This window comes from Carassius gibelio, chromosome A1 (genome assembly GCF_023724105.1).
Source record: "Carassius gibelio isolate Cgi1373 ecotype wild population from Czech Republic chromosome A1, carGib1.2-hapl.c, whole genome shotgun sequence".
Taxonomy (NCBI): Eukaryota; Metazoa; Chordata; class Actinopteri; order Cypriniformes; family Cyprinidae; genus Carassius; species Carassius gibelio.
In genome coordinates, this window is record NC_068371.1 from 37,147,757 (window position 1) to 37,172,303 (window position 24,547).

The window sequence follows — 24,547 nt, forward strand, 5'->3', positions numbered from 1 at the left end:
GGTTATTCAAAGAGTAGTTTGAGCCTTAGTATTATTATTCTTTAGTGTCCTTTGTTTTGTGTAGAGGTCTGAATTCATTAAACAAGACAAAGAGCCCCAAATCCTTACTCTGTCCCGGGATAGAGGCGGGGAAACGAACAGCAGCTGGTGCATTTATAATTGTCCTCTTCATTTGAGGCATAATAAATTATATCTGGTGCTGTATGTGAATACATGAGGTATCTTTTCGGTCGGTGGGAGGTACATAAAGCATTTATCATTCATATGTAGCGAGACAAACAAAAGCCAGGCGAGCGACAAAGCCAGGAAGAGGAGGAGGACGGGGGGAGCGTCCGGTAAAACGGGTCCCGGTGTGACGTCGAGAGGGTTCCTCCTCCGTCCCACTGGCAGCGGCTGAATGGCTGCGGCTGGAGACGAAATAACGAAGCCTACTATTGCGAAGGTGCAGCCCATTGATATTAATGAGCTCAGGCTTACGTTGCTCGCCACCTCCCAATGGCAAATCTCACCTTATGAATATTAATGACCTCAGGCAGACGTTGTTTGGGAAGTTTCAATGGCATTGTTTTTAAATATTAATAACTCTTACAGTGATGCCCCTTGTGCTCTTTACACTAGACTAGACCCTACACTATAATATGGAATATTATTATATTGTTTTATTAGATTGTGTAGTATTTTTCTTATATATTTGTCTTATATTGTATACTTTTTTTATTGCAATATTATTCATATTAATATGTTTCTCATGTAGTAAATAAACAATTCTCTTGGTATTGTTTACGCTAAAAATGCATACAACTGTAATAATAAAAAGGCATGTATTCTGGATGTTATTCAGCTCCCGCTGGCGTCGGTTGGTCATCTTCCAGTGCGGAAGGTTTATCTTATGAATATTAATGAGCTGCCGATGACGTTGCCTGCTGCTCTTCCAATGCCGACGCTCACCTCATGAATATTAAGCAGCAGACCTTCGACGTAGTGGGATTCGGGCAAACTCAAGTGCTGGAGACGGGGTGCGCCGTCACCGCGCTTTCTGCATCGGGTTACGCCATTCATCCAGGGTCATTCGGTTCACCGGGGTAACGAAAATGATGGCCACATCACGGGCGCGCGTGCCTCCGTGTTCCTCATGACCGACCGGCGGCAGCAGCAGCAGCAGCATCTGCGTGCGGGTTTGGGTTTGTCTCTTTCCGGGCTGGCGTGGAACCGATCCCACCGACCGTCTGGCGGAGCGTCTGCCAGGTACTGCGTGCTCCGTGTTGTTTATCTTTCCACCATCAGCGAGCAGCATCACGGACGAGGCCGAGCATCCGCGCTGGAGCATCACTGTCCGCCGCCGGGAGCGGATGATGCTCCTCGGCCTTCTCCGTGATGCTGCTGGCCGCATCAAGCGCTTCTTTACACATCTATAGTTATTTTGATATAAATCACGGTAATATTCCGTTACAAACACATTTGAGCCACATCCTGCGTGATATTATTGATGCGCATCCACCATTTTACGCATTTCGGGCAAACAGAAATCAAGAGCGCGCGCACTTCACACCCTCCAGCCTTAATGCATGTGTGTTTGTATTGTTATCACACAGCCGTGTTATCACACAAACACCCGTTCATGTTCAAAAGCTCGTGTGTTCTTGTTCGTGCGAGCTGTCAGTCCGCTCGGTGTATTTATGATGATGGCGATGGATTATATAACAGCAGCTCAATATGACATAAAGCCGCTGCTTCATTGTGGTATTGTGATTTGTCGTGTTAATTGCTGTCACCGTGTGTGTGTGTGATGCCCAACCGTGTCCGCCATTGTATTTGTTGACATTGGTTTGGGAGGCTTCTGTTGTTTAGGAATCTCTGTTTTCCTGACAACGGGAATTATGCATCAGTTTTATTAGATCTGCTCCTGTATAAAGATTGTGTTTTAATTTTCTGAATTTAAAGTCATTTTGATGTTTTTTATATATTTTTGACTTAAAATAAAAATGGGGAGACATAAAGAAATGTTTTTCTTTGTGGTGAAATTGGAGGGTAAGCCTTAAAAAAAAACATTTTTTTCTATAATTTCTTGAAAAAATAGGAATATTTATTTAAAAATAGTGTTCATATTTAATACAAAATCAAAAACATTTTTGGTGTAATCAATGTGCAGGAAGCCATTTTGATGTCATGTGACAAGAAAAACAAAAAGAAGCGAGCTGCTTTAGACCTTCATCACTGTCTGTGCCTTTAAACATATCACATATTGTGTCCTTTTTATGAAAGGGCATGTTTGGTTTAGGAAAAGCAAAAAGAAAGCATCTTGATATTTTGAACCAAAAATATTTATGTTTGTAAACAATATTTATTACCTTGAAATTGAATTTGTATTACTTCTTTTGAAAACACTGATCAAGTTATACATTCTCACAGATATTGTAGGTGCATGGAAACTATACAGAACTCGCTTGTTTTTTTCTTGCAGTGTGATGTCATGTATTGTTAATTTAAGAAAGGGAAGTTGTGGGTTATGGAGGACTCATATACGACAGCAGTCAGATATGTTTATATATAAAAAGAGTGTGAAATGTCTGTGTTCTCATATGCACCAGCAGCTTTATTATAGATAAACTGAGCTATAGATCAGAACAGACAGAACTGTGAGGACTGGTTCTAATGTTCTAAGATTCCAGTTCTGAGGTCCATGTTGGTTCCTGTGAAGTCAATTCTGAAAATTCCAAGGTTGATTTTAAGGTTCCATGTTTGATTCTAAGATGACGTTGACTAATAAGTGATGCATTCAGGATTTAAAGTCTGATTCTATTACATGGTTTCTTTGGAAGTTCTAAGGTTGTGCACTGAGATGTTTGATTCTAAGATTATTCTTGACTTAAAGTAAGTGCTAAGTATTGTAAAATTCTAATTGTATTAGAATATCCTATGATTTCTGTATTTAATTCTAATTTCATCAGTCTAAGGTTCAGCAGTTGATTCTGAGATGATTCTAAGATTATATCTTCGGTCGATTAGAATGTCTTAATGTTCGTTATAGGGCTCTAAGATTGCTTGTTCAATTATAATTTAGATTTTAAGATTCTGAGGTCCCTATGTTGATTTTTAAGGGTCTGAGATTAATTGTAGAAAGCCAAGGTTTATTCGGAGGCTGATTCTGAGATTGATTCTGGGGTTCTACGTGGGATTTAAGGTGATTTTGAAAGGTTCTATGTTCAATTAAAAAATTATGCTAAATAAAAGTTCTACGTTTTATTTTAAGATGTTTGTCAGGTTGATTTCCCATGTGTAAAATAGCATGGTTTGTTCTAAAGTAGTAAGTTTCTCAAGTTGAATCTAAGGTCATTTTAATATGAATTCTATTTAAATGTGATTTCTATTTATTGCAAATAATATATGTATAATTTTGAATAGGATTCTAGTACTGTATGGCTTTAATTTTTATTGATCAGTTGTTTCTGAGGTGTTTTTAAAATGCATTCTGAGGTTGTGATGCTAATTCATTCTACAGTGTGTGTTCTGTAGAGTTCTACATTGCAAAACTGATTCTGATTCTGTTGATTGGAACATCATTATTGGGTTTTTTGATTGGCTGTAAGATTTCAAGGTCTATCCTGAGATTCATCATTTGATGATGTGCTTCTCAGATGAATTCTAAGGTGCTAAAGCCTCATAATGCTGAAGAAGCAGACAGAAACAAGGCTGTGTTTAGAGTCGAGCGTAGCTTCAGCATGCAGCGTGAGAGAGGAAGAGAAGGCCACGGGAAGGGGCGGGAAATGTTTCCCTGCTCCTAACAATGACTTTATTTCTCATGGAAGTGTGTGTGTGTGTGGGAGAGGGGGAGAAGCGGAAGAGAATGACCCGTGTGTGTGTGTGTGTTTTCTCTCCTTTGTTGTTTTCTTGCAGGCTGAGTCACCACTGGAGTGTTTGAAGGGTCGTGAGAGAGAGAGAGAGTGAAAGTGAAGGAGGAGGCTGAGACGTTACATCACAACGTGGAAGAGAAAGTGAGAGGAAGAGTGTGAGAGAACTGAGAGCAGAGCGAGGGAACAGGACAGAACCACCAACAGGAAGTCGCGCACTGGACTGACCCTTGAACTCTGACCTCGGAGCCAACATGAACGACCAGAACGTAGTGAAAGAGGGATGGGTGCAGAAAAGAGGTGAGAAACAACCGCATTGAAATCCTGATGTATTTATGAGTGTGTTTCTTGATTGTGAATGTTGCATGTTTCAGTGTTTTTCTGTGTGCTTGATCATGTGGGGGTTATTGGTTTCGCAGGTGAATACATTAAGAACTGGAGGCCGCGGTACTTCCTGTTAAAGACAGATGGGTCGTTTATTGGATATAAGGAGAAGCCACAAGATGCCGATCTGGCGTATCCGCTCAACAACTTCTCTGTGGCCAGTGAGTGTCTCTCATTATCAAATGCATCAGATACATGAAATCAAAACGGTGGAGTTTTATGGCTTTTACACAGGTTTTCAAACCTTTAGGTGCCACGGACCCCAAAAACTGAGGATCTGCTTGTGGGGGACAGCTACCTGAAAAAAAAAAAATATATATATATAAACTTTATAACAGAGATATTATTGTTAACTATAACCATTATCAAAACATTTTTTTTGCCTAAAATAAAATTAATGTTAACTGAAAAGCTATAAAACTTATTTATTTCTCATATTTGTTATGGAAACAATCTCGTTTTCATTTAATTGAGCTGAAAAAAATTAATTATATATTTATTTATACACCAACACAAAAAAATACTCAAAATAACTCCAATTCATTTATTATATTATTAAAAACAAAACATTATTTTAGAATTAAAATCAACCTAATATTAAAAAAACTATAATAGTGTCTCAATGTTACTATTATAACACTGCTTTATAATGACCCATTAATAATTTAAATAAAAATATTATCAAGGTGTATAAAATATTATCTGGAAAATATATAAATTTATTAAAGTGTGATATATTTATTGACTTCCAACCAGTGTTAAGAGATGATGATAAAATCGACTGATGTTGATTTGCCCTGCACTTTTATTTGTTTTTAATGTATGATCTCAGTGTGTCATGTTTCTGGTAAACCTCAGATCCATCTGCTGTTCTCCAGATCCATGACTCACTTCATTCAAAGCAAACCGATTCGATTAGAGCGTCACCTGCTGATGTCATCAACATGAGTCTGACTCTGTAATGTGTGATGACGACATCATTATTCCACATAAACCTCTTCTCATTCGTCAGAGTGTCAGCTGATGAAGACGGAGCGACCCAAGCCCAACACCTTCATCATCAGGTGTCTGCAGTGGACCACTGTGATCGAGCGCACCTTTCACGTGGACACCCCTGACGAGAGGTCTGACACGTCCCGATCGCGTTTCAAATCACCTTTAACTCACACTAGTGTTTCTATTTGCATGCTTTTGTAAAGAACTATCTCAGTCTATGTATATCTCTATCACAACTGATCACACTTTGTTTCAGGGATGAGTGGGTCGAGGCCATTCAGATGGTGGCAGACAAGCTGGCAAAACAGGAAGAGGAAGGAATCCTGTGTAGCCCCATCTCTCAGATCGAAAACGTCAACGAGGAAGAAATGGACACGTCCACCAGTCATCACAAACGAAAGGTTAGAGCACGAGCCAGAGAGGGATGGATCGACGAGTTTATCGAGCAGGTGCTCATTCTGACCTCTCTCTGTTTTCTTTGACAGACAATGAATGACTTTGACTATCTGAAGCTGCTGGGTAAAGGCACATTTGGGAAGGTGATTCTGGTGCGGGAGAAAGCCAGCGGCACATATTATGCAATGAAGATCCTGAAAAAGGAGGTTATTGTTGCTAAGGTAAGAGAAGTGATTCTCTGAGAACGGAGTGAACTGAGAAACAGTGGGCTTCAGCTGTGATGAACTTCTCTGTTTCAGGATGAGGTTGCTCACACGCTCACCGAGAGCAGAGTTCTGAAGAACACTAGGCATCCCTTTCTAACTGTGAGTGAACACATAACGGGATGCTTTTATCCACTCCGCAAACAGCTCAAAGAAACGGGTCATTCTTGTGTTTTTTTTTTTCCCCCTCAAGATTAAAGATTTTGAATTGTTTGTTCTCTTTTCTGCAGTCACTGAAGTACTCGTTTCAGACGAAAGATCGTTTATGTTTTGTTATGGAGTACGTGAATGGAGGAGAGGTAAAATTTGTTTATTTAAAATTTGAAAACTTTCTTTTGAAGTTGTTTTGACTTTAAACCTTTGAAGCTTCTTTCAAACATTGTACAACTTACAAAATTTCTTTCTAGCTTTATACGTAATTTATTTTTATTTATTTTTTTCAAATTTTAGGTGTTTCTTTCAAACTATTCATTCCTCATACTGAACATCTTTCTGAACCTTTTCAAACTTACAAACTCTTTAAAATTTAGAATTGTCTTTCTTTCTTCAGAACATTTTCAAATTCATAAAAATTCACTCCAATATTTTAACTTTCTTTTAAAATTACTTATTAAAATTTTCTCTTTTGAACTTTCAAAAATTTCTTCAAAACATTTCCAAACATACAAAATTTCTTTCAAGCATTAAAATTCTTTCAAACTACTCTTTCCAAATTTTAAATTTCTTTCTGGAGATTTTCAAATACAAACTCTTCAGATTTAGAATTTTCTTTCTTTCTTCAGAACATTCTCAAACTCATGAAATTTTGTTCCAGTATTCTAAATTTCTTTTAAAATTACTGTTCTATTTTGAACTTTTTCTTACATTTCTTACATAAACATTTTCAACCTTAGAAAATTTCTTTCCAGCTTTCAAAATTCTTTCAAACGGTCTTTCTAAATTTTAAATTTCTTTCCAGACATTTTTCAAACTTAAAAATTGTAACAACTTTTGATCTTAAAGACATTCTGAAATTTGTGAAATGTCCTTTTGACCTTCTAACCCTTTGAACTTTCTTTTGAAATTTCTCTCTAAACTTTGAACTTTTTCAAATTTCAAATTCCTTTCCAGCTTTCAAACTTGACTCATGTTTTTCCCCCAAAGTGTTAACCTTTTTCTTTCCAACTTATGATTTTCCTTTCAAACATTTCCAAACTGTTGAAATTTCCTTGCTTTATTTCAGTGTTTCTTTCTCAGTGTGTGTGGATGTGCCGCACGGTTTGGATTTCTGAGTTCTGAATATTTCTTACATTTAACATTTTTATTGCAGCTGTTTTTTCATTTGTCGAGAGAGCGTGTATTTTCGGAGGATAGAACCCGCTTCTACGGCGCTGAGATCGTTTCTGCGTTGGATTACTTGCACTCTGCGAAGATTGTTTACCGTGACCTGAAGGTGAACAGAACCCTAATATCAACGTTTTCACCCTAGAAACCTCAGTTTTAACATAATCAGCGGACCGTAAGATATGTGTGTGTGATTCGTTCGTGTGTGTTTGTCCAGCTGGAAAACCTGATGTTGGATAAGGACGGTCACATAAAGATCACTGATTTCGGCCTGTGTAAGGAGGGCATCACAGACACGGCCACCATGAAAACATTCTGCGGGACCCCGGAGTATCTGGCCCCTGAGGTACTGGATCTCTTTAAACGCAGCACAGGAAACACACACACTGGGTTAAATTTAATAAAGATGACTGTTTAATCTCCGTCTGTCGCGGCTGGAACAGGTTAGCAGGAACAGGCTCACACTTATCTGTGCTTTCTAGCATCCATACAGAAATAGACATAAACAGCAGGCTGTAGACAAGACTGAGCAGCTCCTGGGTAAAAATAGAGCGATCAGACAGTGACCCGCTGGCTGTTTTCAGTGCTATTTAACTCCATTTTAATATTCAGATTAGCATACAGAATGTATAATAAACCATGGTGTTGCATATGAATGCTGATGGCATGATCATAAAAGTCATGCAGGCAACTTTAAATCAGGCATTTGAGAATGACATGACTGGTTATGGATGAGCATAATGTGTTGTTTCTGTATGATTGATCTGAGTGTGCTGTGATTTCATCGATCAGGTTTTGGAGGACAATGATTACGGGAGAGCGGTGGACTGGTGGGGTCTGGGAGTTGTTATGTATGAGATGATGTGTGGACGCTTGCCCTTTTATAATCAGGTATGACTCGCTCCAACACTAGCAACACACAATAATAAACAACATTTCACTGAAGATTATTAAATGTTTCTAAAAGCCACTTTTGCTCACTAAAGCTGCATTTGTTTGATCAAAAATACAGTAGAAACTGTGATATAATGAAATATTAGTACAATTTAAAATGACTGTTTTCTACTTGTGTATATATTGTAAAATGTAATTTATTCCTGTGCTCAAATTTCAGCATCATTGCTCCAGTTTTCAGTGTCACATGATGCTTCAGAATTAATTCTGATGTGATGCTCAAGAAACATTTCTCAGTGTTGTGATGCTTCATATTTTTTTGGAAACCATGATACATTTTTTTTAGGGTTCACTGATGCAAGTGAAAATGTATTTGAAATAGAAATGTATTTTCCGTCTTCAGGACCATGAGAAGCTGTTTGAACTGATTCTGATGGAGGAGATCAAGTTTCCCAGAACCCTCTCTGCAGACGCCAAGTCTTTACTGTCTGGATTACTCATTAAAGACCCCAATAAGAGGTCAGTGTGTGAATGTGCTGCTCATTTTAGCAGGAGAACACCAGGTTAAATCTGTCTGTGTATCATGAGAGACACGAATGAATATTACTCTGCGCTTTATTCTCTGAAGACTCGGAGGAGGTCCGGATGATGCGAAGGAAATCATGAGACACAGTTTCTTCACTGCGGTGGACTGGCAGGACGTCTATGACAAAAAGGTACGAGTGCACTTGCAAAGAAAATCTAAGAGGCGAGACCGGGTTCAAAAGCAGAAGCATAACACCATTGTTCAAAGATTTGGGGTTAAGTAAAACCTGGCCTTTACAAGTCCGTCAGAAAAACTTACCAATAAGAAGCCCTTCAGAATTAGTTAGAAATAGAAAATGCATTTATCAGAACTCAAGGGATCTTATCAAAAATAATGCAAACTAAATGCAACCAAATGCAAACTAAATCCAACCCTGGGTATTTTATGTAACTTTGAAAACACTGTGATAACCCGCAACCTCATGCCCAAACGTGTTATGCATTGGTCATTTAGATTATCATATAATGTTTACCATAGTGTCTTCACTTACTGCTCAACAAGGGTTGATTGCCCAGCATCCGCATCATATTACTGGTTTAAATCACTAAAAATTCAGCATTGCATCATAGGAATAAATGACATTTTACAACATATTCACGTGGAAAACAGCTATTTTGAATTGTTTTTACAATATTACTGTATTTTTGAGCACATAAATGCAACCTTAGTGAGCAGTGTTTTTGTTCATTCATTCGCACTTGATTTTGTATAATAAGCTGATTTCTTTCTGGTCCCCTCATCACGTCTCTGGTCCAGCTGGTCCCGCCGTTCATGCCGCAGGTCTCGTCTGAGACGGACACCAGGTATTTCGACGAGGAGTTCACGGCGCAGACCATCACCATCACCCCTCCGGAGAAGTGTGAGTGCGCCGTTTCCCTCCCTCCCTCTCTCTTCCTGTAGACTGTCTGCTCGTGCCACAGGAAGTGGAAGTACACAATGAAAAAAGGCATTGAGCGTATCAGTGTGCAATCTGTGTTTCCCTCTCTCTTCCTCCCCTGCAGACGATGAGGACGGGATGGACTCGGCTGATAGCGAACGGAGACCACATTTCCCACAATTCTCGTATTCGGCCAGCGGGCGGGAGTGATGTCATCAAACAACACCGTTTAAGGAGCCACCCTAGAAAGAGCCCCCTCTCTCTCTGTCTCCTCCGTTTAATTACCGATAGTCATAGCGAGTCGTTTTTGTTGCTTTCTGTTCGTTTTTTTTTTTGTTGTTTTGTTTTGTGGGACTTTAAAGGGGGTTTGCACAGTTGGGTGAGACTTGAGCTGGTCGACCCACGTAAAAAAGTCTTGTACACTTTCAGCTGCTTGTTTACAGATCATGGACAGTGTTTTTGGGGGAATATGATCAGTATTGTTAAAGACCTGGAGCGTTTTTTTTCTTTTGTTTTGTTTGTTTTGTTTTGCACTCATTTAAAAGAGCCGTTGTGGGGAACAAACCAAAAATGTTGCCTTATGTGTGTGGAACTCATCCGACAGACATATAGTTAGACGCAGCAGCTGATCTGTTCCTGTGAGGCTCACTCGTTTCATTTTGTTCTTGCATTTTTGACACACACACACACATCCCCCGTCTGAGGTGTTGAAGAGTTTCATTCCTTGTTTGTGTTTTCGGTAAATAATGAAAACAAAGAAAATGGGGAAAAATGGACTCGAGTGTTGATATTTTCGTTTCTCTTTTAGTTTTATCCTCACGCTCTGATATGAAGGTTTCAGTTCAAATACACAACCATACAACAAACTGTCCTTACTGTAAAAGTCTCTCAGGCAATTCAGAGCACAAGTGTGAATCTCATGAAACCTCCCGAGTCATATTTCACTGCAAAACCAGAAATATTTAGAAATTTAGCATATTTTTAGGATCATTGAGATGTTTTGCATTGCAGCATTATCTTCATGAGTTTTCTCAGTTCTCTGACGCAACAAGTCTCTTTCTCTTTACAGAAAAAATTAAATGTCATTAGTAGTAGTATTATTTTCACAAACCGTGTTTAATCATAATATATCAAATGTTATTTAAATTTATATAACATTCAAATGTGTTTCATTAATCTACTAAATTGGTTAACATGAACTAGCAAAGAAAAACAAATCAACAGCATTTATTAATCTTAGTTCATCTTAATTTTAACATGTACTATTACATTGTTAAAATGAAAAGTAGTATTTGTTAACATTAGTCAATGCACTGTAACTAACATGAACAACTATTTTCATGAACACTGATAAAGAGTATAAAATGTTAGGTAAAAATAAATTGCTCACTGTCAGTTCATGTTAGTTTATACATTAACTGATGTTAATCTTCTTGTGAAATGTGCGGTATATGACTTGGATCATTCAAATAAATATTTAGTAGTATTATTATTTTATTAAATTAATGAACCAATCTGTAATGTCCAGATTTTTCTGATTTTTCCCCCATCATGGAAAACGAAAATTGAATTACATAATTTTATTAAAAATAATGTCACACTGCAAAAATCTAAATGGTCCTATTTTTAAAATCTAAAATACAATTTATTATTTTTATCCAGCTGATTTTTGTCCTGAAGTATGACCTGCGTGTGTTTTTCGTGAGATTCACTCACAAATCCAGTGGTGAAACCTGCCCGGATATGACTCGAACCGCTTCGTCCTGAACGAGACGGCCCGCTTTAAACCTCCTCCGCTCTCCGAACCCCAGAAGCGTTCAGGACAGACGTGTGGAGGCTCACGATGGGCGGCGTTTCACCTTCACTGTACAGAGCTACAGGTGTGTGTCTCCCTCAGCAGCACAGAGAGAGACCCCTCAACCACGGACCCTCACTTCTCACCACACAGAGACAAAACCTAACGTTGGACTGTTCCTGAAGATGTAAATACAAACCTCTCGCTCACCTTTTACCCGTATTGTTACATCACCATTATTATCTCTTATTTTTGGGCATAAAGAAGTTACGATCCTGTCTCCATAGCTGTGGAAATCTTATGGACGTGTGATGTCTGCGTTTGGAATCAATACCAAGTCAGATCACAGACTCATTATATTTGCAACTGAGCCATGCAATAGCAGTGTGAATGACCTTTGACCCTTGACCCGTCCTGTCCCGGCCCTCCTGTGTGTGATGTACATATGCAATGCCTTCTGTTTGTTACGCGTCACAGCCTTGAGACAAGTTATCGTGTGTGACTAAAGTGAAAAAAGAGACCGAATCATTGGAGGAACGTGTATCATGTGGGTGTTTCCATGAACTTGCTATGGTTTCAATCCCATCCTGTTTGTACCTGATCCAGTGAACGTTTGGGAAGCTGCCGGTTCTTCACAGCGAATGATATGAGTGTGTGAGATTGTTCGTTAAACTTTCGGTTGTTGTTTTCATGCTGTGATGCATTCGGTCGGCTGATGAGAAATCATCAGCAGGTTTTCTAATATTGTTCCGATGATTTCATTAATTATTATAATTTTTTTTTTTTTTAGTTTGTTTCAGCGTATTTTTGTACTATAGATGTAATTTAGTTGTATTTATTTTCGTATGTTGGGATGAAGGACGCTGTCGGCCGCGTTTATTAAGTGCTCTCTCTCCCTCATTATTTTTTATACCTTTCCTTTAGTCGTTTGCCTGTTTTGTTTTCATACCAAAACATTAGAGCAGGTGCCCTGTAGAGGACTTGCATTGCCATTTGGTAGTATTTATTTTAAGTTATATTAAAATGTTCAAATTTCCCACTGGCTCCATGTGGTATTTATTTTTAATAATTTTAATCTCTATACTATATATCAATCTAAATATATTTATTATTATTATTATTAGTCATTTAGCAGACACTTTTATCCAAAGCGACTTACAAATGAGAACAATGGAAGCAATCAAAAACAACAATAAGAGCAACGTTATATAAGTGCTATAACAAGTCTCAGTGTTAGGTTAACAAAGTACACTTAGCAAGGGCTTTTTAATAATATAATAATTGAAAAGATAACAGATAGAATAGAAAAAGAGTAGAGCAAGTTAGTGTTCGAGGTCTTTTTTTTTTATATAATTTTATAATAAATGAAAACAAAATAGAATACAAAAAGATAAGAAAGGTAGTTATATATATAGCTTAACTTTAATTATGTCCAATATAATTTATTAAAAGCTAATGATTAATATTTTTAAGAAAAGCCAACATAAGTAACAATTAAAATAGTAATAACATTTATACATTTTATATAATGTGAATGCAACAAGTAAAATGTGTATAAATTCTTTAAAAAAATGAGTTTTGCCAACATTTGGAAGCTGCAAGTGTCTATAAACGTAGTTATATGGTAAACCTAAATTAAACACTTATGCCTTAATATGGGGTTGTTTAGATTTTGATATAACTATAAACTCATTACATAGGCTATGCATGATTCTACCTAAAACCTACAAACAGTTTTAAAATGTATATCAAAATAAACTAGTTTCTAGAGGATCGTGACATTAACAAGAAAAACTAAATTAGGCGGTTTATTAAAGAACATGCATTCAGTGCATTTGGCTTTAGTTCATCCAAATAATCAAAGAATTGTATAACAGAAATATATAGTCCTGACATATAGGAAAACTGTTCTCAAAATCCCGAAACGTCAATCCGGAATAGCAGGAGGCCAGACAATGTCTACAGACTGAAACACACAGACAGAAAGGAGAAATCTTTGAGATGACATTAACATTTCCATTATGCATCCAAACCCATGACATTCCATATGAACTAACACACCTCGACATCCAGCTCTAGAATATGATCAGCGCTGGTTTCATGAGGTCGCAGAGTTTCTCACTTCACCAGACATAAACTGATGGACTGGAGTGGTGTGGATTACTGATGTTTTCATCAGCTGTTTGGACTCTCATTCTGACGGCACCCATTCACTGGTGAGCAAAGTGATGGAATGCTACATTTCTCCAAATCTGTTTCCACTAACAAACAAACTCAACTACATCTTGGATGCATTAGGGCGAGCACATTATCTATTTCTGGGTGAACGTTTCTACCTCCTCTAGTTGTCTGCTTTCGGTTCTGTCGAATTTGGCTCGATGGGGGTTCAGCAGCTGAGACCTGAGAAACCACCCAGACAACACATGCATTATGACAATGACATGACCACGTAATCACAAACATCAATACTGTAATATATAAAGGAACCGGACAGATGATCAAAAGACGAACAGTAAGGTGTTTCTTTTTTATATAGCATACAAACATGACATAAAGGCATTTATAATGTTTCAACCAAATGCGGATCTTCTGAAATTTCTATTCATCAAGGAATCCCGAAATAATTCATTTCGTTTTTCACAAAAATACTAAGCAGCACAACTGTTTTTAACACTGATTATAATCAGAAATGTCTCTAATTTCTGAAGGATCATGTGAAGACTGGAGTAATGATGCTGAAAATTCAGATTTGATCACAGAAATATATTACATTTTTACAGCTTTTTTCAGTTGTAATGCTATTCCATTAGACATGTGGTGTCCAGTGTTGTACATCTAGTGTTAGTTTTCTTTGGTGGACATGGGTAATGCCTGCACACAATACACATATTGAAAGGGAATGATCAAAAACTGAGTCTCATCTGAGCAGATTAAAAAACTCTGACCTTCTGAACTCATCTTCAGAGATCTTCTCCAGAGCTTTAACTACTGCCATCCTGGTGAAAATGGACCAGAGAGACAAAGAGGAAAACGGGTAAATTACTTTTGATTTTACAGCTCAGGAACACGGCTTGAGGACTGGAAACAAAACATGGGAAAGCATACTGCTTTGTTTTGGGTGGGTTTTAGACATGCAACCAGCAGGAATGCTGTGGAAATGCACAGAGAAGCACATTTTCCATCATCAATTTTACATCTTGACAAAAGACCTAATAAAGCAAAAAAGGCCTAATATTACCTTACTTTATTGTTTTTCACACAATAAAAAATATTTTTCAAAATATATATATCAGGATTAGACATAAAAATTTACAACATCTACAACATCAATTTGTTTTTTAAATAATGCATTCTGACAACTAAAATTAAAAAAATAGTTTTTTTTTAAATCAATAAAATTTTATTTTGCATTCATTTACATATGTATTATTACAATTAAATATTTTTTAATCACAAACTTTTTAAATGAGAATCGTATTTTAAAATTGTGCTGTTCTGTGACAAACATTAATTGCATAACTTATACATACTATTAAATGTTCTAAAATAACATATAACATACATTATGCCCATAAAATTGCATTTTTTTTTCATTATTTATTTTGCAAAGCATTTTAAATTCAATCCAAAAATATAAACAATGCAAAAGGAAGTTCTTGAAATCACTCACTGCTGTTGACTGAATCGCCTTAGTAGCCCTAAAGAGAATTAATCTAAATTTGATTTTTATAAATATGTCTGCTTGAAAGAATGAAGGATGTTGCAAGTTGTTTTAAAGAATGCACGTGTTTCTTTATGAGAAGAGAAGACAATATGACTAATATACATGAACCCAGCAGCATTTTACATGGTTATTAATAGTAGAATTCGTAGTAGTTGTATTATTATTATTATCTTATTATTGTTTATTTTTTTATTTTACATAAACACTGAACAACCAACAACCTCTTAAGCACCACCACCAGTCCTGAATTCAGTTAAAATTACAAATATGCATTCATACATGGTTACCAAGTTTTCATCCTAATTACAAAAGTTAATTAAATAATGCTTGATTTCAAATTGACAATGAGTGACAAAGTCTAGCTATCTAATACTTTGCTTAACTTCTTGTGTTATTATTATTATTACAGGCAAAATATTAGCTAGTGTTTACATGAATTCAAATTTATGATGCTTTGATTAAAATGTGCATATCTGATAAATACTAAAGGGGAAGACGTGAAAGCACAGAGATGGGGACAGCTTTATATTTAACTCATGTATCCTAAAGCACAGAAACTGTGGAAATTATATATAATGAATCATTTAGCACAACTAAATACAACTAGATATAGATATAGATATAGATATAGATATAAAGAGGGCGTCACTAATAACATTTCCTTACGCACCGCGGCTGCAGCTACATCGGGCATGTTTTAAGACACCACTGACGTCATCCTCACGCGCCGCACTGTCACGCGGGTCCCTTCATCTGTTACCGTCGCAACCGGAGGATCTGGAAGGTTCTGTTTGGAAGTTTCCGAGCCGAACGTTATCTGAGTCCATCCGAACCACCCCGAGGATCCAGAGAGACTGAGCAACGTCCATCTTCATCTGTGACTTCTGAGGAACGATTTAACTTCAATATTAGCCTTCATGCCTGAAGGCGTCGGGGCTGCGTACATGTCTAAATTCAAAGGAAGTGCGTATGTGGACCGGGACAAACCCGCTCAAATCCGCTTCAGCAACATCAACGCCGGGAAAGGTGAGAGATCTGTGTGTGTGTTCTTATTAAAATAGTGAAAAACACAGACGGGGCTCTTTTTTGTATTGTTGCAGCTTGTGACGTATAGTGGAAGCACGAGTCAATAAAAGTGCGATTCCGTTATAAACATGACCGTATTTGTTTAATTTCTGCAAATATGGCCGTGTTTAAAAGCATGAGATGAAAAAATGAAGCCATGACGTGTTATGTTCCTCATAATCAAAATGCACCCTCACTTGCGTACTTACAAGGTGTGGCCATCTTTATGAGATATAACTTTATATCTATATTTATAAGATGCAATAAAGAGCATCACACGTTCCTTTATGTAAGTAAAGAAAGTCTTTACTTTTTCTGGAAATTTAATTAAAAGAAACATTTTCAGGCACCGCATGTGTAAACGCATAATCTATAGTTAACCCTAATTTCTGTAAATTATCTAGGTTTTAGTTATGAGTCACATACATGTATATATGTCCCAAATGTTAGAAAATGTGATATTACTTACTGAAAAAAATTACTTGCTCAAAATGAATTATTCTCATTGTTCAATATATATATATATATATATATATATATATATATATATATATATATAAAACACACACACAGGTGCTGGTCATATAATTGGAATATCATCAAAAAGTTGCTTTCAATAATTTCATTCAAAAAGTGAAACTTGTATATTATATTCAATCATTACACACAGACTGATATATTTCAAATGTTTATTTCTTTAATTTTTTATGATTATAACAGACAACTAAGGACAATCCCAAATTCAGTTTCTCAGAAAACTTGAATATTGTGAAAAGGTTCAATATTGAAGAAACCTGGTGCCACACTCTAATCAGCTAATTAACTCAAAACACCTGCAAAGGCCTTTAAATGGTCTCTCAGTCTATTTCTGTAGGCTACACAATCATGGGGAAGACTGCTGACTTGACAGTTGTCCAAAAGATGACCATAGACATCACAAAGAGTGGACTGCAACTGGAGTCAGTGCTTCAAGAACCACTACACACAGACGTATCCAAGACATGGGTTTCAGCTCTTGCATTCCTTGTGTCAAGCCACTCTTGAACAACAGACAGCGTCACTTCAAAAAGGACTGGACTGCTGCTGAGAGGTCCAAAGTTATATTCTCTGATAAAAGTAAATTTAGCATTTCCTTTGGAAATCAGGGTCTCAGAGTCTGGAGGAAGAGAGGAGAGGCACACAATCCATGTTGCTTGAGGTCCAGTGTCAAGTTTCCACAGTCAGTGATGGTTTGCAGTGCCATGTCATCTGCTGGTGTTGGTCCACTGTGTTTTCTGAGGTCAAAGGTCAACACAGCCGTATACCAGGAAGTTTTAGAGCACTTCATGCTTCCTGCTGCGGACCAACTTTATGAAGATGCAGATTTCATTTTCCAACAGGACTTGGCACCTGCACACAGTGCCAAAGCTTCCAGTACCTGGTTTAAGGACCATGGTATCCCTGTTCTTAATTGGCCAGCAAACTCGCCTGACCTTAACCCCATAGAAAATCTATGGGGTATTGTGAAGAGGAAGATGTGATATGCCAGACCCAACAATGCAGAAGAGCTGAAGGCCACTATCAGAGAAACCTGGTCTCTCATAACACCTGAGCAGTGCCACAGACTGATCCACTCCATGCCACGCTGCATTGCTGCAGTAATTCAGGCAAAAGGAGCCCCAACTAAGTATTGAGTGCTGTACAGTTCAATGATGAACTGCCTTTAACTATCATTTTGCATTATTGACACACTGTTTTCCTAATGAATGTTGTTCAGTTGCTTTGACGCAATGTATTTTGTTTAAAGTGCTATATAAATAAAGGTGACTTGACTTGACTACAGGGTCATACTTTTCATTTTTATACTTTTCAGTTGGCCAAGATTTCTAAAAATCCTTTCTTTGTATTGGTCTCAAGTAATATTCTGATTTTCAGAGATACTGAATTTGGGATTTTCCTTGTCAGTTATAATCATCAAAATTAAAAGAAATGAACATTTGAAATATATCAGTTTTCATAAATGTATCATTACACTTTGTGTAATGAATGAATATAATATACAAGTTTCACTTTTTGAATGGAATTAGTGAAATCAACTTTTTAATGATATTCTAATTATATGACTAGCACCTGTGTATGTGCATGTGTATATGTATGTGTGTGGGTATATATATAAATTGATGATTGATCTTGTCTTTTGATTGACAGCTGTCGCAGATGCGGTCAGAACAAGTCTGGGCCCCAAGGGCATGGATAAAATGGTTAGTTTTTATAATTACCTGATATAAATCTTATCATATATGAACGTTGTATATCAGTAGATGTATGTTTTTGGTTCACTGAATGAATGTATTTGTATCTGCAGATTCAGGATGGAAAGGGCGACGTCACCATCACTAATGACGGAGCCACAATCCTCAAACAGATGCAGGTGCTGCATCCTGCAGCCAGAATGGTAAATCACTAATTCAGGAACATTTTTCTTCATTTGCATGACCTGAATGTGCTGAATGAATGTTTGTTATTGTTCAGGTTACCTGAATTTGAACTTGGTTTCATTGCATATGCATTGTGGTGCTATCATCTACCCATTTGAATTGATTCACAAATTTCAAAATGAAAGTTTATTTGATAAGTTATATTATTAATACATTTGTGTAGCAGTACATTGAGAATCAATTTCGAATGGAATTGCTCATGTCTGGAGTATTATGGGATGTTTTGTGTGTTTCAGATGGTGGAGCTGTCTAAAGCTCAGGATATTGAGGCTGGTGATGGCACTACATCAGTGGTGGTGATTGCTGGAGCTCTTCTTGATGCCTGCGCTAAACTGCTACAGAAAGGTCGGCTTTAGGAACATCAAACCTTTATTCAACACGCAACATGTCATCATGTACTTAACCTCCACTTGTTTCAGACCTCTAAGAGTTAGTTTCTTCTGTTGAACATGGAAGTACACCTTTCGAAGTATGTTGGTAATCAAACCGTTGACGGTAGCCATTGACTTCCATAGTGTTTTTTTCCCCCACGCTATTGAAGGTAATGGCTACATCAACTTTGTGGTTACTCGCGTTCTTGAAATAATTTTTTGTGTTCACCAGAGTAAAGAAACTCATACAGACTTGAGCTTGAGTAAATGATGACAGAATTATGGGTGAACTATCCCTTTAAATTGTAATAGATTTAATTATGTCAGTACTGACTTGGCCTGCATTGGTTAAGCATATTCTGTAATTTGATACTGTATTGTGAACAGGTCTTTCACATTCATTTTCAATCCTTTAGGGTGTCCTTTGACACTTTCACATAGTTCTTCATATGGTATGATGGTGATTTATTCATGACATCAAATTCAACATGATCTTTCTTGTCTGTTTTCCCTGCCAGGAATCCACCCGACCATTATTTCAGAGTCTTTCCAGAAGGCTGTAGATAAAGGTGTGGAGATCCTGACGGCCATGAGTCAGCCGGTGCAGCTCAGTGACCGAGAGACTCTTCTGAACAGCGCCACCACCTCGCTCTGCTCTAAGGTGGTGTCCCAGTACTCCAGCCTGCTCGCACCCATGAGCGTCGACGCCGTCATGAAGGTCATCGATCCCGCCACCGCCACCAGCGTTGATCTCCGTAATATCCGCATCATCAAGAAACTCGGGTGAGATGCAGGATAGAATTTAAATATTACTCACTCAGTTATTAGGCTGCAGATAGTTGTAGTTTCTCTTTGCAAAAGCAAGTTTATTGACGTGTCTGTGTTTGCAGAGGGACCATTGATGACTGTGAGCTGGTGGAGGGTCTGGTGTTGACGCAGAGGGTGGTGAACACTGGAGTGTCCCGTGTGGAGAAAGCCAAAATCGGCCTCATCCAGTTCTGCCTGTCCCCTCCCAAAACTGATGTATGTGACCATGCTTAAGAATGAAATAAAATATCAGACATCGTGTCAAGATCATAGTCACTGAATGGGTCTGTGTGATGCTCTTGTTGGGACAGATGGACAATCAGATTGTGGTGTCGGACTATGCTCAGATGGACCGTGTGCTCCGTGAGGAGAGAGCTTACATCCTCAACCTGATCAAACAGATTAAAAAGGCCGGCTGCACTGTGTTGCTCATCCAGAAATCCATCTTGAGGTACGAAATCACCACAGAATGTCAAGACACGGTCACTTGCTAAATTGTTAAAAATGTTGATGGGGACATAACGCACACAGAAGGCCAAAGGGACGACCCTATCAGCCATTGCAAGAGAAGCTAGTCATTCCAAATCTCTGATTTATCAATATTTTTCAGCTTTACAACAACAATTATTTCCTTCGAGTCCTGTAAAAAGACTGGTCATCCATAAGACAAATGCATGATAGCACATGATAATGTGGAGAATCTCGATGGAGAATAGGTGAACAGGGTATGGATCGGTCTCGGCAAGTTTAGGAGAAATCGTCATATCAGCAGAAATAATCAAGAGGCTAGACTCACTTTTGCTGAGGAGCATGTTTTGTGGACCGAGGAGAACTGCTTCCAAGTTCATTTTAGTGATGGGAGAAATTTAATTTGTATAGTTTCCATTTTATTTATTAAATGGATATAAAATGTATCCGTGTCAGCTGTTCTCATGGTATTTGTGGTTGTTTGTGTCTTTCAGAGATGCACTGAGTGATCTGGCTGTTCACTTCCTGAATAAGATGAAGATCATGGTGGTCAAAGACATCGAGAGGGAGGACATTGAATTCATCTGCATGGTATGACCAGCAGATCCAGCAATGTCATGGGACAATTTTTGAGGATGCATATGTGTGTAAAGTTTGTGACTTCTGTCTAATGCACATTTCTGCATTGCCTGTCCCAATTATCAAGTATTTTTCTTCTGTCCCATCAGACTCTTGGCACCAGACCCATTGCTCATATTGACCAGTTCACTCCAGAGATGCTGGGAACAGCAGAGCTAGCTGAAGAGGTTAGCCTGGACGGATCTGGCAAACTAGTGAAGGTAACCTACCTGTAATAACCTAGATGCATCTACACAGCTCCAAATGACCATGTTTTGTTTTTCTCATGCAAACTGGGCGAGAAACATTATTTGAAAAAAAAATTCTTTACTTGAACATTTACTTGTAGACAGATTCTCCTGACGCAGTGATGCATATGTTTTTATTCTGTCCGGGCTTGATAATGAGAGCAGTGATTGATTTGTTTGTAGATCACAGGATGTGTAAATCCAGGAAAGACGGTCAGTATTGTCGTTCGTGGTTCCAACAAACTGGTGATTGAGGAGGCCGAACGATCCATCCACGATGCCCTCTGCGTCATCCGCTGTCTGGTCAAGAAGAGGTAACCAAGAGTACAAGAGACTCTAGTGATTATATGGATTTCTCACTGCATAACAATCTTTATTAATCATAAGCTGAAAGAATTTGGTGATATTTGACTATGTCCAGCATTGGCACGATTTACTATATTGCATTAAAGGGATAGTTCCCCCAAAAATGAACATTTTCTGAAAATGTACTCCCACTCAGGCCATCCACATGAGTGTCTTTTTTTCCTTAATGGGATTTGGAGAAATGTAGCATTACATCAGTTACTTACCGTTGGATCCTCTGCAGTGAATGGGTGCCGTCAGAATGAGTCCAAACAGCTGATAAAAAAAGTCACAGTAAATCACATGACTCCAGCCATGTAATGCTACATTTCTCCAAATCTGTTCCCATTACATCTTGGATGGCCTGAGGGTGAATATATCTTCAGCAAATTTTAATTTGAACTATTCCTTAAATAGCTGTTGGAGTGAGTAGAAGCTGTTTGCTAGCTCATCCTCTTGCTGTGCGTCTGCAGGTTTCTGATCGCCGGCGGTGGAGCACCAGAGATTGAGCTGGCGCTGAGGTTGGCAGAATATTCCCGCACCCTGGCCGGCATGGAGGCGTACTGTGTGCGTGCGTACGCCGATGCCCTGGAGGTCATTCCCTCGACTCTGGCTGAGAACGCTGGTCTGAATCCCATCTCTACAGTCACAGAGCTGCGCAACAGACACGCACAGGGAGAGAAGACGGCCGGGATTAATGTCCGCAAGGTGTGACTTTAAAAAATAAATAGTTCTCAATAGAGCTGCCTACTGACAAAACCCCTAAAAAAAGAGCATGTCTTTTAACATGTCTTCTGGTGTCTCAGGGTGGGATCTCTAACATCCTGGAGGAGCTGGTAGTTCAGCCTCTCCTGGTCTCCATCAGTGCACTCACCTTCGCCACGGAAACGGTTCGCAGCATCCTCAAGATCGATGATCTTGTGAGTGATTTGCTATGTAGAACAAGTCCTTAAGTATTTAAAGGACCCTGAAATTAAATTAGCACTGATGTTGTCTGTGAATGCACAAGCATTAATGGCTCATTTCTTCTGCAGGTGAACACGCGATAAAGTGAATGTGATCCGTGAAGGAAGATCCAACCCCATGCTAGCCACCCCAATTAGACCAACTGATCTGTAGCTGTCTGTTGTTGTTACCTGGAGTAATTTAATAAAGCTTTTTTTTTTTTTGAACACTGGAACTCTTGTCTGTTGTTTTTTGTCTTTTTTTTTTTATACAGGTGCATCTCAATAAATTAGAATGTCATGAAAAGTTCGTTTTTTTTCATTAATTCAACTCAAATGGTGAAACTTGTGTATTAAATTCAATGCACACATACTGGAGTAGTTTAAGTCTTTGGTTCTTTTAATTGTGGTTATTTTGGCTCACATTTAACATAAATCCACCAATCTCAACAAATTAATCAACTCAAAACACCTGCGAAGGTTTCCTGAGCCTTCAAAATGGTCTCTCAGTTTGGTTCACTAAACTACACGATGACTTCCAGACTTTGACGGCAGCTACAGGAAGTTTCAGAAGCAGCTGGCGAAGCACAGAGAAGTATGGCCTGTGACGGTTTGTGAACCCTTGCAGCTGTGCACGACTAATATCTCCTCACACAAAGAATGCATCATGGCAGATATTGAGGCGGAGATGAGCCCAAGACCATTCCCCTGGCCATTCATGACCCCACTTGCCCTCTCGCCCAGAAGGCCCTCACCATCCCTTTGCTCCTCTGTCTGGAAGCCAGTAAGATCACAGATGCAGCCAATAAGCCATGAGGTAATTGTGATGCCCCCAACTTTCCAAGTGAATCCTGTGTCTCCGGCTTTTTGGAATTCTAAAGCTGGAATGGGATTTCCCTGCCACTGTGTCTCCTATTAATAACCCCATCAACAGTGAAAGACTTTACTGGGTATGTCATCAATGCCCATGAATCTTCTTGCTGTCTTCAAGTCCTTGTGGGAAGTTCATGAGTACAGCAATGAATTCAACATATTTCAGTCAAAATTAAATGGAAGTGTTAAGTTAATTCATTTCTCTTTACCCCTTCCTAACAAAATGTTTTTTTAACTAGTACAAAGGCCGAATTAAAAATAGTATATTGCACTCTTATAAAGTTTCCAAAAGGTTTTTTTTTTTTTACAGTGTTGCCATAGAAGAACCATTTTTATATTCCCAAATAACTTTTCAGTGAACAGTCCTTTAAATAACTTTTTGTGTGATGGAAAGGTTCAGTGGATTCTTAATGGAAACATCGATGCCAATAAAGAATCTTAATTTTTAAGAGTGTATCTTAAAACTCTTACTAAAGTATTTGACAATGGGTTCCAGAAAAAAACAAATATTGCAAGAGTGTCTAGTCCTGGTCCTTGAGGGCATGTGTCCTGCAGAGCTTAGCTCCAACTCGGCCCAACAAAATAACAAATTGTTAAGAGTAGTAGTATGCTATTCTGAGTTCAGCCAAAAGATGAAGAGCAAATTATATGATGTAAATTATAGAGGGAGTGACAGAACATGTAGTTTTGTCATGCAAGCTTGTCACTTCATAATCCATATAAATGCATAGTATTTCCTAGCAAGCTGTAGTGCTGTTCATCAAAAGTCCACAAAATGTGAACGATCTAAACTGTAATATGAACAATTGCAACAAAAAACATAATTATGACCTATATCAATTTGCTCTGCAAAACTTTAACTGACACCCCAAGTAAAAAATGTGGCACTAAGAAATAAAATCACTAGAAATTATAACATTATGGTGTCACTAATGTGTATTCATATTGAAAAATGCATCATCCCATTAGAGGAGTCCCTCCTTCATAAGTTCAGTTCTGACAGCTCTTTACCTATGAGTAGAAATGTTCTTGAGCAGAGAAAGCTCGGAGAAGGAGAGGAGAAATGGAAGGAGAAGCAAAAACAGAGAGAGAATGGACTACAAAAAGAGATCACAAAGCGAGCCCAGGCGAATGACCCCCATGTGGCCCTGGCCTGGACATGCCAGTCCAAACTAAAAGATTTCAGGTAAAGCAACTGAGCCTCTGCTCTTGAATTTCTCAAAATACACTCTTTAATAGACCTGA

At 38.2% G+C, this 24,547-nt stretch overlaps 2 protein-coding genes and 1 long non-coding RNA gene across 3 annotated transcripts; 2 read left to right on the forward strand and 1 right to left on the reverse strand.

The window, feature by feature from the left end:
• Window positions 1–966: 966 nt before the first annotated feature.
• On the forward strand, window positions 967–12,398 carry LOC128020093 (RAC-gamma serine/threonine-protein kinase). Its single transcript, XM_052606687.1, has 15 exons — window positions 967–1,245; window positions 3,895–4,148; window positions 4,268–4,393; window positions 5,245–5,356; window positions 5,485–5,629; window positions 5,714–5,845; window positions 5,924–5,989; window positions 6,118–6,186; window positions 7,197–7,319; window positions 7,428–7,556; window positions 8,003–8,101; window positions 8,508–8,623; window positions 8,733–8,820; window positions 9,447–9,549; window positions 9,692–12,398. Exons 2-15 carry the CDS (start codon window positions 4,103–4,105, stop codon window positions 9,775–9,777), a joined length of 1,440 nt encoding a protein of 479 aa, XP_052462647.1. The 5' UTR covers window positions 967–1,245; window positions 3,895–4,102; the 3' UTR covers window positions 9,778–12,398.
• A 374-nt stretch (window positions 12,399–12,772) lies between these two features.
• On the reverse strand, window positions 12,773–15,903 carry LOC128020100 (uncharacterized). Its single transcript, XR_008185285.1, has 4 exons — window positions 15,757–15,903; window positions 14,308–14,358; window positions 13,424–13,762; window positions 12,773–13,328 (listed from the first exon to the last, which is right to left on the reverse strand). It is a non-coding gene; the product is annotated as an uncharacterized LOC128020100 (long non-coding RNA).
• Window positions 15,756–22,665, forward strand: LOC128020094 (T-complex protein 1 subunit delta). Its single transcript, XM_052606703.1, has 13 exons — window positions 15,756–16,112; window positions 18,339–18,391; window positions 18,496–18,585; window positions 18,865–18,973; window positions 19,518–19,782; window positions 19,890–20,022; window positions 20,118–20,257; window positions 20,769–20,865; window positions 21,003–21,113; window positions 21,324–21,454; window positions 21,959–22,193; window positions 22,292–22,405; window positions 22,520–22,665. Exons 1-13 carry the CDS (start codon window positions 16,004–16,006, stop codon window positions 22,532–22,534), a joined length of 1,602 nt encoding a protein of 533 aa, XP_052462663.1. The 5' UTR covers window positions 15,756–16,003; the 3' UTR covers window positions 22,535–22,665.
• Window positions 22,666–24,547: the final 1,882 nt, after the last annotated feature.

What these genes read in the sequence shown, in the direction of transcription:
- LOC128020093 (XM_052606687.1), top strand. Translation starts at nt 4,103, where the DNA reads ATGAACGACCAGAACGTAGTGAAAGAGGGATGGGTGCAGAAAAGAG. An exon ending in ATTAAAGACCCCAATAAGAG is followed by an intron (nt 8,624 to 8,732) that starts GTCAGTGTGTGA and finishes TATTCTCTGAAG; the next exon opens with ACTCGGAGGAGGTCCGGATG. An exon ending in AGGACGTCTATGACAAAAAG is followed by an intron (nt 8,821 to 9,446) that starts GTACGAGTGCAC and finishes TCTCTGGTCCAG; the next exon opens with CTGGTCCCGCCGTTCATGCC.
- LOC128020094 (XM_052606703.1), top strand. Translation starts at nt 16,004, where the DNA reads ATGCCTGAAGGCGTCGGGGCTGCGTACATGTCTAAATTCAAAGGAAGT. An exon ending in ATCCAGAAATCCATCTTGAG is followed by an intron (nt 20,258 to 20,768) that starts GTACGAAATCAC and finishes TGTGTCTTTCAG; the next exon opens with AGATGCACTGAGTGATCTGG. An exon ending in CCGGGATTAATGTCCGCAAG is followed by an intron (nt 22,194 to 22,291) that starts GTGTGACTTTAA and finishes CTGGTGTCTCAG; the next exon opens with GGTGGGATCTCTAACATCCT.